The sequence below is a fragment of the Pomacea canaliculata genome, linkage group LG3 (assembly GCF_003073045.1).
Source record: "Pomacea canaliculata isolate SZHN2017 linkage group LG3, ASM307304v1, whole genome shotgun sequence".
Lineage (NCBI taxonomy): Eukaryota > Metazoa > Mollusca > Gastropoda > Architaenioglossa > Ampullariidae > Pomacea > Pomacea canaliculata.
This window is the reverse complement of record NC_037592.1, coordinates 2,338,750-2,354,044: the sequence shown is the minus strand read 5'-3', so window position 1 is coordinate 2,354,044 and position 15,295 is coordinate 2,338,750. Positions and strand designations below refer to the sequence as shown.

The window sequence follows — 15,295 nt, the reverse complement described above, 5'->3', positions numbered from 1 at the left end:
GAATCCTTTATCTGGCAGACCACTGCAGACAATACCACCAGCTACAAGAATGAGGTTCACAAGAGGCAAGAAGGGTTTTACCAGCAATGTTCACTACCTCTGGGTTTGCAGAATGCAATAGTCTTATCTTTACCCCTTTCAACCCTTTGCGACTGTTCCCAATTTCCCACTACCCCGCCGTATGTAAATGTTATATACATTTACCTCAAAACAATAGGGTCTATTGCACAGCTGCGGATGGATATCTTTTGCATGTGCTAAATCATGAATTATGCATTTTTTGAATTAAATATTTATGTCCAAGTCAAACATAAGAAGAAAAATGAGTTTAAGACAGCACAAAATGTTATATCAGCTAATTGGGCCTATGACCAGCACTAAGTTTTGTATATATAAATAAATGATGAAAACAAAACCAAAGATTAGGCATGGGTGCACTTCTGTGCTATTAATAATGCTGTCGAATCTCCTCTTGCTAATATCATCACAAGCTAGGAATCGAATGTCCCGATATCCAATCACCCCATAAACCTTTCTCCAGCAGATTTTACTATAGGTAAAATGAAAGGAATGTCTATCAATATTCAGTGGGTTAAACTCTGTAGTTATGAGGAGTAGTAACTGATAACCCTGTTTAATGCCAAGCATGGACTGACACAGATTCTGAAAAGCATTATGTTTTCGTATTCACACTCATTTGCTTCACTCACAACAGCATGATTTTTTTTTCTACACATTAGTACTCTTTTACTTACAACAGTGCCAGAAGTACTCTCTATGTGTAAGAAATACTCACAATCTCATCATTCTCTTAAAGTGTAATATTTCTCTATAAGTATTAAATGCACATATATATATCAATATTCTTTTACTGTAATGCATTATTTTCTTTTCCAAAAAGATACAGGTGAGTACTAAAGGCTAGAGAAAATGCTGAACTGTTCCAATATATCAACTTTCTAACATAACTGTTCCAATATGTCAACATTTTAACATTACAGATCATTTTGAATAAAAACATAATGAATAGACCTAAATTTCACTGCATGACTGCTGTTCCATGACATTGCCAAAGGTTACAGAAAAAATGAAACAAAACAAACAAAAATCACAGCAAAGAATTGCACCAAGCCCCTTATTTTTAACTTATAAGGGCAACAGCCAATATTTTTGTCTAAAAGTACACACTAGACCGTTTAGGGGACATCCCTGACCCTTCCCCCCAACCCTTGAAAAAGTCATTATGCAATCTCTCAAAGGGAAGAAACCCATCAATTATATATTCTGAGCTATTCAACCACTGTATAAACTTCCCATTTCCTCAAGCTTAATATCTAAAAAAAAACCCTGAGTAAAATTGAACCACTATTCTATTCCAAAATACATACAAGACGCTGATGCCATAATTTGCCCTTACTTAACCTAAACATGTAAACAGTGGAAATCTACAAAAAAAAGTCTTTCTAGAATTGTCAAAAATCTGTTCAATACTGGCTTAGAGGAAATCAGTACTTGCCATTATTGGAAGATGTTACACAGAACACATACTTCTAGGAATGGAATCGCACTTCAGCCAAATGTCAGGCACTTCAAAATATACTAGACATTAAAACTGCAATTCTTTCACATTCACTCTCTCAATCGTTTTCCCCTTTCCCCATTCCCTCTTTCACACTTTCATCTCTGTTTCATGAGAATACTGCAGTGCAAGTGCAACAATTCAGCAACAGTTTATCACTGTTAATTACTGTAAAAAATTCACAAAACTAATAACTGAAAATATCTCCCAATCTAAATAAAATTTAAAACTGCCATCTTTGAATAAGGAAGCACAAATGCCATATGACAGTAGTTTAACACTATGAGCCTGAATCTAGTTATGACTAAAAAGAGAAATTACAATCAAGCCCATAAGTAACATTTGCTATCTGACCTCATCTTACCAGACATAAAGGAATAAAAATATAAGGAAAAAACTTTACTGGGAAACAATTAAATTACAAAGAAAGAACTCTTCATTAAAATATGCTATGTACTAGCAATGCAGCATTACATTTGTGTTATTAATGTATGAATAATCAGAGGAGAATTTGTCACAAATTTCATTTCCATATCAGTGGTATAGGCAGATGCTCAGCTTTGGGGGGCAAACTCCATGCTGACAGAGAACGACATTCACATTCTTGCTTTCTAAGTATCTTTTTTGTAAGGTTGAGTGCCCTCATGATTCCTACACCACTGCAAATATACCTAATTTCACAGAGCATTTTCATTTTGATACAAAATTATATCAGAAGTAGTTTTTACTTGTAACCTGAGTGGTTTGTAAAATAAAGATTTTTATGTCAACTATGGGCTATTCTGGCATTATCTATCTATCTAATCTTCTTCGTGCATCAGGTTGCACATAAGGCCTCAACCAGAGTCCGCTACCAATGTCGATCGGCTGAAACCCGCTCTAGGTGACCCCATGTCCAGCCCTTTTATTCTGGCGTTCATATATATATATATCAGAAATGGTCACAATACTGTTCTTGAAATATAGCAGAAATAAACCAATAGAACCATGTCATATGTAAATCTTGAGAATACCACCTCTTTATTCTAATTGGGAAACTAATTCTGCCATTTTAAAAGTCTTCCTACTTCATAACAATATTGAGAAAGTAATCACAGATTCCAACATCACACAGCTGCTGCTACACCTCTCAATGGCTTACTGTACAACAATGTGAGGGGACTGCCTAAACAAGTACAGTTTTACCCTCAAACCTACAGCAACCTACTCTTTCCACAATTCTGGAATTTCATCCATTAGTGAATAATTCAGATGTTAATGCTATATCTGTTTGTTTCACATAGAAAGGTTCCACACCAATGCCATAAAAAAAAAAATCAAACTTTCAAAATAACATTTTAAAAAACCGAAACAAAAAAGGGACAAAGAAAAAAACCCTAAATTTAAAAAAAACCTAAAGATTAAATTTCTCAAAACTGTGGCTTTGTGCAAAGATTGCTTCTGGTACTAAAGGTTATATTTCATTCTGGTACAATATAGACAGTATTGAAACAATGTAAAGAATGCATCCTATATAAAGATAATACAAATCAACTTCAGTTCAACATTATGTGGACTGTAACAGACGTAACTCTTCTCCAATACAATCAACATTCTTTACACAGACTGCATTCAGCATCAGTAACACAGGCCTTAAATATCAACAGACTAGTCATATAAACTAACAGTCAGCCCATAACCCACAGAATCTGTATCAAAAAAAGCAACAGCAGTATCACAGATACACTTGTATGACTAGAATTATCAAGACGTACACCATCTGGAAGGCAGAAAGTAGTTCCTCAAAAAAGGGTGACAAAGGATCACTTTCTTGATAATAAACCACCTTGTGCTAATATAAGTCTAGTGACAACGGCTGACGCTGCTGCACATTAATGCTTTTGCCATTAACACATAAATTGTATCGCCAAAATAGCATTTCATATTGAGTCATGCATTATGGTAGACATTATGCTTCAGTGGTGCATGTTCATTGCATTAAGTGAAGCCTTGAAATGTATTAATTTCCTAACAGAAAGTGAAAAGATTACACTTAATTTTTACCGGGCAGAGTAAGATGCACTGATACAAACCAACACAAGCCAGCTTTTATTTCTTCCTTAAGGGTGGTGGTCAGTGCAAAGGGCTCCCATTTTGAAATTTGGGGGTTGCAGTGGCTGAGTAGTAGTAACAGAATGAAAAGTCACATGACGAATGAAACTATTTTGTCACATGCACTAGTTGGGGGTTAGAAAAAAAAATTACAGTAAATCATCAAGAGATACTTGATTAAAGCAAACTTGTTCAGTGATTGTCAACATTTTGCTTCAAATTGCTTATTTTTCTTTTTTTTCCCTTAAATGGAATACAGGTTGACTTCTTCAAAAATCTCAAATTCTGTTCATAGTGAAATGTTTTCCTCATTTGTTTGACCAGTCTTTTGGAAATATTAAATTTCCTAGTAACTCCTAGTGGGCCCTTAACTAGATTTGCTTCATATCATTAAGAACCTTTATGCTACATGTGTCGATTAAGAGATTTGTGATCTAGAAGTGACTAGGTGGCAGTCAAAAGTTGGTTTTAAACATATTAGGCACAAGTAATAGATCTGTTTTTGTAGATTGATTTGTAAAGATATTATAATAATGCTGAACACAATATTCTACCAGCCACAGCCATCGTTCTAGGCTGCTGTCAAAAATAAAAGAGTAAGCAGTCAATGGTTGGTTGTAACATTCAATCTGATGCTGAATAATCTTCAGCTGTTACACTAGATCATTTAGTTTAATTCCTACAATGTGCTTTCTGTATAATTTCACCAGCAGGAGTAAAAATCCTTGGCACAACTGTGCAAAAAAAGTGTAACTTTGTAGGTACAGCAGTCACAAAAAGCAAACACAATTACCATCTATTTATCCTGAGTAAAATAAAATGTTTTCTGATGGAAAATCTCTTTCCAAATATTGTTCAAATGGAAAGAAAAAAATACAGAGAGAAATATCTAATCTACATCTACACTAATAGACAACTCAAGTATGTACTGAGTATTATAGAAGCAACAGTGAAGTTGAGAAAAATGTAAATATCTTTTAAATTTAAACTTGAAAAAAGTAAATAACATTTCTGGTAGTGATATTACTTTTTTCTTGACAGATAATAAATTATTAACTTTATCAAAACACATTTAAGATACTCTTCAAAGCTGAACTAGTTCCAGTAACCACTAATTTAAAAAAAAATTAATTTATGACTGACCTATGTAAAAAGGAAATATGTTGCTCTAGTTTACAAAGAAAACTTATGCATGCAACATATTACATTTTTGTGTTTCTCTATGTTTTGACTACAGTGCTAGTCTTCGGGAAATGCAAGTCTAATGGTTAGATGGGCTTAAATGATAACTAGTGGCATCTTAATCATATTCAATCAATATTTTTGGTTGCTAAACGATCATTTTGATACCAGAAATATTGATTAGACAAGATTTAAAATGTCAAAATCTATCATTTAAGTCTAATTTAACATTTGTCTTGCTCTTCACTTTAAAGACTACTCATAAATTTACATAATGATGTGAAGATGAAAAAAATTATTAGTTATATCTAATGTACAATGGTTGTGAAGTGTACATATCAATCCTAGTCAGCACTTATTTTCTAAATCTAAGCTTAAATTTCTAAAGTAACATGCTTGCTTTCAAAGCATGATAACCTATTTTATAAAAAAAAAAGCATCCCAAAAGTATGGAAAATAACAAAACTTAGGGAAGAAACAACCTGCGCCAGATATTACTTCAAATTAATCAAAAGAAAAAATGTTTTTGTATAATAATATAAATAAAACATATTTGTAACCTGAAAGTTAGATAATGCCAGAGATAAACTCTGAAACTGAAAATCTACATATATTTTAAGGAGTAAAAACAGTGGTAAGCATCTCTGGGGATCATCAATAATCTAAACATTCTTGCAAAGCAATAATGAATGAAACTGAAATAAAGAAAATACTGAGCATTATGAATTAATTATAAAAAAGTCATAAAACTTCAGTAATATCTGATACAATGCAGAACAAATATGCCGACAAGGGTGGAAATAAAGGGCCTACTTCAACAAAGGGAACCCCATATAAATCAACATGGAAGGTTAAAATTCCATTATAAATATGTGTCAAGTTACGAAGAATATCGTTTGAAATACTAATGCCATTAAAGAGCAAATGTTGTTTTTACAATGCTAGCAAGAGTACACATTCTTAGAGTACATCAGGTGCAAGAACCAGTAACATGTATCTCCCATTGTACCTTCAATATGTGGATTACAGATCAGGAATGAAGGCATATATGCAGGACCAAGCACACCCAGATTTTCTCTCATTAAATGCTATTTCATAATAAAAATCTGCAGACTGAGCTCTGATGAAATATGAGGTAATTACTACGGGCCATAACAGTACATTCTAACATGCATGTTGTAGGTCAGGAAGGAAAGAGAATTTAAGCAGTACACAATGCTGACAATATGAAACAGAGGAAGAGACCAGAAACCTGGAGCAATAGAGAGCAAATAAATAATTAACAATAAAGTTATTAATGGTTCAACAACTTACATTATAATACAATAATGGTGACTATTCAGAGTTTAAGCATGTTGAGACTGGACAATGTAGTTGAGACAAGACAGGGCACTTATTGTAGATCCACTGCCATGATGGAAACATGATCAGTTTCAAAGTTCAAAAGAACTGTACTCTTGTTAAAAACAACTTGCACAAATATTTAGTTGACTTTTTTATATAATGAAACCAGTAATTTTGTGGCATATGCTTAGACCTAGATTAATAATAATAAAAAAAAACCGTGTTCAAGATTCTTAAGTGCAATATGCTTCAAACATAGTCTGCCAGCTTGTTTTCAGGAGCAAAATGAAAAAATGTGTGTGCATTTGTTGGAATTTACCATTTAAGAGGTATGGGTATAGGCAGGAAAACAAAGATAACTCAACCACAGGGTCAGAAAGGCAGGTTCACAGACAAACACAAAAACTGGCTTTGGTATAAATGTCCTCCCAAGCTGAAGATGCAGGAGATTAATGGAAATAAGCAAGAGCGTAAGAGACATAGTTAAGATTGGTTAAAGGCTAAAGAACAGAATTAATTTCACCCCACCTTTACTTTCCTCTCATTTTATGGCTGTAATGTAGGAACTAGTTATCAAGACATCATTAGCAGCAAAATACCCATGAGCACAGTTTATATGATACTACCTTCATAAGCTCTTGAATTTTTCAAAGAATGTTCTTCGCACGACAAAAAAACGCAAGGGAAAGTCTGTAAAAGATCTCGAAGTTCAAGATGTATTTTTCACCTTCACAAGATGTTTTCTACTTTGCTACAGATCTGTTTTTCCTTCAACCTCCCCAAAATTCTATGACGTGACAATAGACTTTCTTATCAAACAGTATTTTCTATTTCATCTTGAAATGGACATAATGTTTTACCGGGTCTTTTCCAATAAGCCACAAAATCACTCACAAAAGCACTCTTACAAAATTAACCCAGTGCATATAACTTGTAAGTGACATCAACAGAAAAGTGCCCTGAGTCCTTTGTCTGAATGAAATTTAGGGAGAGAGAAAAACATTGGAATATGAAATTGCATAAAGTCATGATTATATTTTGAAAGGACATTAGTAATTCCTTCACCATTAGCCCAATATTTCTTCATGTTCATGTCAATTCTTCTAGAAGAAAGCACAAAAACTTTACTTTTCTTTAAACATTATGCCACCACAATGTTTTAACGGCAGGAGAAATCTGGGCAGTTAAGTTTGTGTAGAGAATGATACAAGTCCAGAGCTTGCTTCATTCTGAAAGACTTTGTATGCTTGATCCTCACCTCTTTAAGGTTGATCTAGTGTGCACCAGTGCTTGCTAACTAAACTTTCTGAACTAAACTATCTACCAACAGTGCAAGAGCTGCAGCATGTCCAGATCAATGGAGCCATCTTATCGAGCAGCAAATTTATGTGCAAGAGAGCTCACCATAACAGATCTCCTACCTCAAGACTACATGGGACTTGGGAGTGACTTAACAGGTGTAAACTTGATGCTGATGGTTGCTCAGAAAGCAGGCAGACACTGCCTGCAACAGTCACAGAATTCAGGTTGTCATAGTCTGGCAGGCAGAAGTGAAGGCTAAATGTATCCCCAAGCCAGAAAGAAGAATACACTCTGGAAGAGTTCAGTTTTCTAACATGTGCACAGAAGTGAATGCAAGTTCCCTTATTCAACTCGGAAACAGCCAACCCCAGGTCTCTGCTGGGATCATGGGTGCTTCATGGTTGCAATCTGCTTCAAAGATCTTTCCATCTCTGCTTCTGCAAGGATGTCATGGAAACAGTGGCGTAGATCCTGGGGCAAATGTAGCTGCTAAAATCTGTCATGTTCTGATCTATGAAGGTGCCGGAAAGTAGTTGTCTCTATCAGCACAGAAAGCTGAGTTGTGAAAGTGGCAGACAGCTTTAATCTGAAACAGAAAATAAATAGTACTTAGTGGATAACTTTAGCAAATTTCAGAGAAATAGCACTGTTGTGATTAAAAAATAAAACAACTGAAATGCATGTGCAGGAATGCACACACACAATGTGCACGAATGAGAAAGAGAGGGATTATGTTTTTCCAATCATGTAGTGTGCTATCTATTGAAATATTACATACAAATCCCAGCATCTAGTTACTGTAGAAAGCAAAATGCATTCTTGTAGCTAAAGCTATATTATGCATCATTTTTTTTTTTTGTTAGCTTGCATAATGAATCTGCATGTTTGTGGGAGAGAGACACAGAGAGAATGTGCATACATGCAAATTTATATATGATTAGGTCTGTGGAGCACTTGAAGCATTTTTTGGTTGTTAGAAACATGCTATATAATAAATCTTAATTGTAATAATAAATTGTCTTATTAAAAAAATCAATATACTACATATATAAAATCCCTCACAATGATGGCTGTTGATGAGAAGTAATTTAAGACTACTGCTAAAGTGGAGATTGGTATCAACTCAAAGTGGGATTCTAAGTCTAACAAAGAAAAAATGGAGCCCTTTGTCCAAGTCCCTGTCATTCCTAGCTGTTAATATTAAGCCAATTAAAATTTGTTTCAACAGACTACCTGCAACTCATACTTCTGCATCAACAAAGATGCCTGGTGTTATTTTATAACAAAAGCAACAAAGGTAAAAGGTTCTACAGCCTGGCAGATAAAGAGGCAATGCCACCTCTCTCCTTCCACTACCTTTTATCTTCTATGATTAAACAGGTACTCATCTTGCTGGGTGGAGTTATTCTCAAAGGCTTAGGCCAATATTAAACTGGCAACCTTCTGTTGTGGTCAGGCATACTAACCACCAAGATAGTGTGATAGGAACAAAGCACACTTATATTCCCAAAACTTTCCTTCAGGGGTTGTGCTGTACAGAGAACAATTCAAACAACCTGAAAGTGATGCCATACTCAGGCTGAACAACAAACCCCCACACTGATCTATAATGTGTGCAGCACCTTCATCTTGTCTGCCACCTCCTTGTCCTCCCTCCCTTCAGCCTCATCAGCTCTTGGCTGTTTTCTCCTGCGCACATTTTTCCCTCTGTGAAAACCACAATTTGGCCATCACTTCTATTTTAGTGTTACCTTGTTTTTGGCTACCACTGCCAGTAAAATGATGCACCATATTCAGTTTCAAGCAGTCTCAGCAAGTTTTTAAAAAAAAAAAAATAAAAAAAAAAGTCTAAAATTGTTCATAGAACCCATTCGTTTCTATTTTTCCTCTGTAGTTTTACAACAGCAGTTTTATCAGCAAGTAAAGAAAACACAAAGTAAATAAACCAAATAATGCCTGTCAGGTTTAAAAACCAATGGACAGAGTTAAATTATTTTAAAATATCAGTCATTTACAAATTACATTACATGCACAATTTAATTTTTTTCCAGTTATGTTGGTTTATACACATTAACAGATCTCTCGCTTTTGATCCACCTGTAAAGTGCCATGTGCCACTAATCACACAGAAAGGAATAGGCACATAATGCTAGCAATCATCAGACTCGTAATCTAATATAAATGATAATGCGTATGGATTATAGACTTCTTCAGTTGTTAGCTTCTTTGAATTATTATACAATAGAAGCAGGAATTCTGAGTTTTGTCATTTATGAAAGATTATTCATGCTTAGTAGTGTGTAAATTTAAAAGATGTGTTCATACATAAGTGCTAAATATCATTACAATTAGTTATTTGTAATACACTAGTTGAATTGAATGAAATAAGCCTTATTGCTGTATCTAATCTTAAAGAAAAAAAAAAGCATTGGACAGACCTGATTTTAACATGCGCTTAGATCAAATTAGTATTCATTTTCCAATACAATCCCAATCACTTACAATGACATGGCTTAAGCCATTATAATAAAGTAATGCACACATCACATTTTCCCAATCTAAAGGTAATATTGGTGCACTCTACAAGTGACAGGACAAAAAATACTCAGCACAACAAAGATGAACATAATAAGCAGACCTACATACACAGTTCACAATGCCAATAGTATAAAGGAATGCAGAGAAAAGGAAGAGGGGAAAAGCATATATACATAATACCAATTCTGAAAATCTGAAGGATTTCTGCTTCTATTGTAAGATACAAGCTTCCAAAAATCAAGCTTCACCTGAGCATAAAAAGAGGCCTCCATGCTTCCAGCTCTACCAAAGACATGACCCTGGCAGCATAAGTAAATCCAATAAAGTGATAAAAGCTTTCACTTCATTATTTATACAGATAAAATGTAATTTTTGAAGGAAGAACTTTACAAACCTTACAGATCAAGACTATTTCTTCATATTTTGGAAATTAGCATCCCAGTAATTGAGCATAGTCATCCAGTAAAAACGTTGCAGCCTGGTTAACCATTAACTGAGTTAATAATAGGTAACTGCACCATAAGGCTAGGACTATTATCGATACGCACCATCTGATTACTACTACACTACAAACTATAAAATTTCATAGCTATCTACAAAATAAAGAACAAATAGAGTGCAGAAAAGAAAAATACTGAAAATGCATTTCATTTGTACATAGGATAATTTTTTCAGGTTTCATGGCTGAAACTAATAGAATAAACTTACTTACGTCAATGAAATGGCAGCAGTGTCACGCACCACAGCATTCTTGGGGATGGGTGTGATACCTCCATTTTACCATCCATTGCCATGCATGAAAGACCAGCCAGGTTCGTAAGGATTCTTTGCCAAGGCTCTGTTCATTTATGCTGGCACTGGTATGGAAGGTTCTTAGAAGCCTGGTGAAAGTCTTGTGAAACCATTTTTTTTTTTACCACAGATGAGGGAATGTTCTTCTTGATCACTGTGTGCTCTGAGCTGATGCCACATACATAAGAGGAGAAACTAGTACACTAGTACTCCGAACTGCACACTTGGAAAACACTCAAAGGAAAATGCTAGTTTGTTAAAGTGCAAAACAATGAAAGAGCATGTCCAAGACCAGCTTTGTGCATAGCTTTAACAGTCTGGAAAACATTGAAGCAGCCAACTGTAAGGACCTTGAAGATAAATTTCTGTCCTTGAAGTTTTGAGAGAGGCAGAAGATGGAAGGATGTTAGAACATTACACTGACCCAACCCATGAGTAGTCTCCAAGCATCTGGCACGCCATTCTCAAAGGTCTAACTTTGGCATTGGAAGCAGTTATTTCTTCATACAGATGACTACAGATTTTCTCTTTCAAAAATCAGCAAAATATCATGAAAATCATCAGGTTAGACTATGGGAGAAAAAAAATGGCATCATTTAAAATAAGGTAAAATGGTATAGATGGAATGAAGAAAACTACACCTTTTGAGTGTTTTCTAAAACTGTTAGATATTTCTCAAGACTCCTGACCCTGTCAGTTTATTGGGCAGCACCTGCTAAATGGCACTCCTTCACTGAAATGGCACTATTGCTGAGACAATATAACAACACATGCACTGCCAAATAAGTGCCAATGCAGGCCTCCCGTGGTGGTCCTCCCTCTTCTCTTTTTTTTGTGCATTTTCCTTCAGGTGGGGAAGCACACAGCATTCATAATTGTTTAAAACTTTTGTCACGGACACACCAGTAGTCACACAACATAGTAGAAATCACAGGGCACTGTCTTAAACCATAAGCTGTGATGGAAATGGCAAGAACACATTACAGTCATTTCTGATGTGTAATATGGGCTGGCGACAGCAAACTAGGGTAAGAAAACTGCAGAGTACACATTCAGTCATAATCATACATCGGTCTCCATTCCAAAGTTGTTGGCACTCGTGGGGTTATTTGCTTTTACAGCATGATTTTCTTTGGTCTTGTCTGTCAGTGAAACACTGTTTCCTTCCTCCATTTCCATAATATCTGACCCACATTCTGAATCAATGGAGCCTTTCTTCTCTGCAAAGTTGGGACAAGACTGAACATGCTTGTAAGTGTTTTTATCACTGCTATCCCCTTCACGATGGTAGAAATAGTTAAAGTTGGAAACTATAACAGGAACTGGCAAAGCAATTGTCAGCACTCCAGCAATGGCACACAAAGAACCTACAAGCTTACCCCACACCCCGATAGGTCGCATATCTCCATAACCCACAGTTGTCATGGTAACCACTGCCCACCAAAATGCATCCGGAATACTTCTAAAATGTGTCTGGTCAGCATCTGCCTCAGCAAAATACACTGCACTTGAAAACAAGATTACACCTATGAACAAAAAAAATATCAGCAATCCAAGTTCTCGCATGCTAGCTTTTAGTGTCTGACCTAAAATCTGTAATCCTTTTGAATGTCTTGACAGTTTGAAGATACGAAACACTCTAACAAGTCTGATAACCCTCAGGATGGCCAGGGACATCGCTTGGTTATTGCTTTTGCTCTCGTCTGCCACAACTGTGCCAAGTGTAATAAAGTATGGAATGATGGCCACAATGTCAATGCAGTTCATAATGTTTTTAAAGAAGCCCAGTTTCTCTGGACAGGATGCAAAACGAACCAACAGTTCAAATGTAAACCAGATTATGCAGCATGTCTCAATAATGAAAAATGGTTCATTAAACTTTGGGATATCATCTTCTTCCAAGGATTCCCGAGAAGTGTTATCTGATGCATTATGCACTCGATAATGCTTAAACTCTGGTAACGTTTCCAAACAGAATATCACAATAGACAGCAAGATTATTACCACAGAAAAAATGGCAATTAACCTGGCTGCAGTTGAGCTCTCTGGGTATTCGAAAAGAAGCCAAACACGTCTTTGAAACTCATTTTGTGGAAGTGGTTTTTCCTCTTCTTTGATAAATCCTTCATCTTCACGATACCGCTCAAAAGCTATCTCTCCTAGTTCATAGAACTTAATCTCCTCCGAAAACACATCGATTGGCACATTCACAGGTCGTCGTAGGCGCCCCCCACTTTGGTAGAAGTAGAGTATGGCGTCAAAACTTGGTCTGTTTCTGTCGAAGAAGTACTCGTTCCGTAGCGCATCGTAGTAGCGATTTCTTTTTTGAGGGTTGCCGAGGAGCGTGTCTGGAAATTGATTTAATGTTTTCAACTGAGTCTCGAAGCGGAGACCGCTGACGTTGATGACTACCCGCTCACAGCAGTCATAGTCGCTCCCGGGTGGGCCCATCCCATCGTCCAGATTAACATTGTCTTCGTCCGACAGCTTGGGATAGGACCTGGAATTGGGAAGGTTAGATCGTGAAAGTAGCGGCTTCTGATAGGAATCTCGGTAGTTTATAACGGGGCCACCGTTCCCCTCCAACCCGGCCATCGCCACTTCCATTTTGCTAACCTAGATCTACGTTTCGAAAATACTTCCATGCAGGGCAAGGGTGATCCCAGGCATCGACCTCGGGCCTACGTCGAAAATTTCAGCACATTTGATTATTATAAATTGACAAAATGGCGGACAAAAATAATACTCTTGTTCCCCGGATGGAATCGATTACTTTGACGTCACTCACACACTGGCAGGACTGTCATTACCATGCGTAAATGAGCCGGAGCACAAAGCATTACAATCTACATGACATTCTCGGGCAGTGTAAAAGCCATTCATGTAACCCAGCTACCTTTGCGAGCATATGAAAGTCACACTGTTGACTTCTCAAATATGAATTTCAAGCAAAGTTCTGCAAGACGCACACAGCCTACACGTATAACACATGCAGTGCCAACCCCCCAGTGCCTGACAGAGCGAAGCGGTGGAATGATCGCACACAGCCGATTGGTTCTTATCGAATACCTACATTTATGTGCTGCATTCAAAGAACATTCAAAAATAAACAATCATTGCATAACAGAGACTATAGAATAAGATGGGTGGAAAGAAACACAATACCTTTGAAGACGCCACAGGGCAAATTTTGGCAAGATATATTTAGCAATTCCTCCGACCAATCAGAACCATTCGATCAATACAATCGGCCATTATGCTAGCCTAGAAAAATATATTTGCTTTTATTCTGTCTTGAAAATTATATAAAACCAATACATATTTAGATATAGTATATATTACTTGTCTAGTAGTAACATTGAACATTTTCATCGGCACTACTCATTTGCTGCGGTAATAAAATCTTACCCTAGTTTGCAACATACGTCTTTCAACCTTCAACTCAAATCGATGCAACGGATGACGCGTTTCTGTCATTGGCTGGGGACGAGGTAACGCATGTGCACAAGTGAAGCGGCATCCGCTCTACATCGTTGTGGATTAAGACTTCTCGAACGAGAACTAATCTTTTTTTATGTAGTTTACACATACAGAGAGTTGGAATGACGCAGTATTTGCCACCAAACTTGCTGGCACTGTTCGCTGCTCGCGATCCTCTGCTGTATTTAACGCCTACTGATAAACTCCCTCATGAGAAGAAGCGTCCACCATACCTTGGCTTGAGTGGTTTCTTGAGTAATTTTGAGGTAAGTACAAAATAAATAAAAAATAATTATGAGTATATCTATTTCGAAGCACCACAGTAAGGGTAGAATTGAATAATTTAAGTGCTTACAGAGAGAAAACTCTAGTTAACTTACATTGTATCCAAAATGGCGGACACAAGCGTCGCCATAATGCAGGAGGGAGCTAGCCTACAAGCACGACCGGTCGGCTGTGCTTGTCAGCATGAAATGCCACTAAAATGTTTTACAGCACTTATTATCCATATCTTTAGCGATGAAAGAATTCACATTTTCGTTTGCGATCATCATTATTAACGCCCACTACTGTCGAATGTATCGCACCAGTTCCAGTTTGGGAATGGTTACTTGCCTTTAGTTGCGAGGGGGAATGACAGAATCAGCCTGTGTCTGAAGCTGTGAATTATTCACGTTAGTCCCTCAGCGCACACATAATGCACTTCAATTCTCATGTGTAAAAATGCTTGGCGCTGTAATAATTGATTGGTTTAGCTCCGATGAAATTGAACGCTGTAGCTCATGCTAGCATGCCTGGCTGGTTTAATTACGTGAACGCTGTGGCATCATTGTTAACGTTTGATGACTTTTTCCAATCCTGGTTCGGTTGCCCTAGTAAGTTCTGCTTTCTTTGACAAAATTGATTCCACTATCTGATATTTATTTGACACTCAGTAACACTTAATATGCAGTATCTCAAATATATGATAAGGATTAAAGGTGAATG

The 15,295-nt window shown here is 36.5% G+C and overlaps 2 protein-coding genes across 5 annotated transcripts in view; one reads left to right on the top strand and one right to left on the bottom strand.

Moving 5' to 3' along the window:
- Nucleotides 1–720: 720 nt before the first annotated feature.
- LOC112560091 (potassium voltage-gated channel subfamily A member 2-like) overlaps nt 721–15,295 on the bottom strand; it is a 63,590-nt gene continuing 49,015 nt past the window's right edge. For 3 of the 4 annotated variants that reach the window (XM_025231664.1, XM_025231666.1, XM_025231663.1), the window contains exons 3-5: nt 10,749–13,328; nt 10,285–10,335; nt 721–8,084 (exon numbers count right to left, since the gene is read on the bottom strand). In XM_025231664.1, coding sequence (XP_025087449.1) covers nt 11,891–13,328 — 1,438 coding nt within the window. In that variant the 3' untranslated portion in view covers nt 721–8,084; nt 10,285–10,335; nt 10,749–11,890. Of the gene's footprint in view, nt 8,085–10,284; nt 10,336–10,744; nt 13,329–15,295 lie in introns of all 4 variants that reach the window. The other variant, XM_025231665.1, reaches the window with a different exon arrangement.
- LOC112560092 (U1 small nuclear ribonucleoprotein 70 kDa-like) overlaps nt 14,269–15,295 on the top strand; it is a 69,713-nt gene continuing 68,686 nt past the window's right edge. Inside the window, exon 1 of the mRNA XM_025231667.1 lies at nt 14,269–14,574. Coding sequence (XP_025087452.1) covers nt 14,431–14,574 — 144 coding nt within the window. The 5' untranslated portion in view covers nt 14,269–14,430. The remainder of the gene's footprint in view (nt 14,575–15,295) is intronic.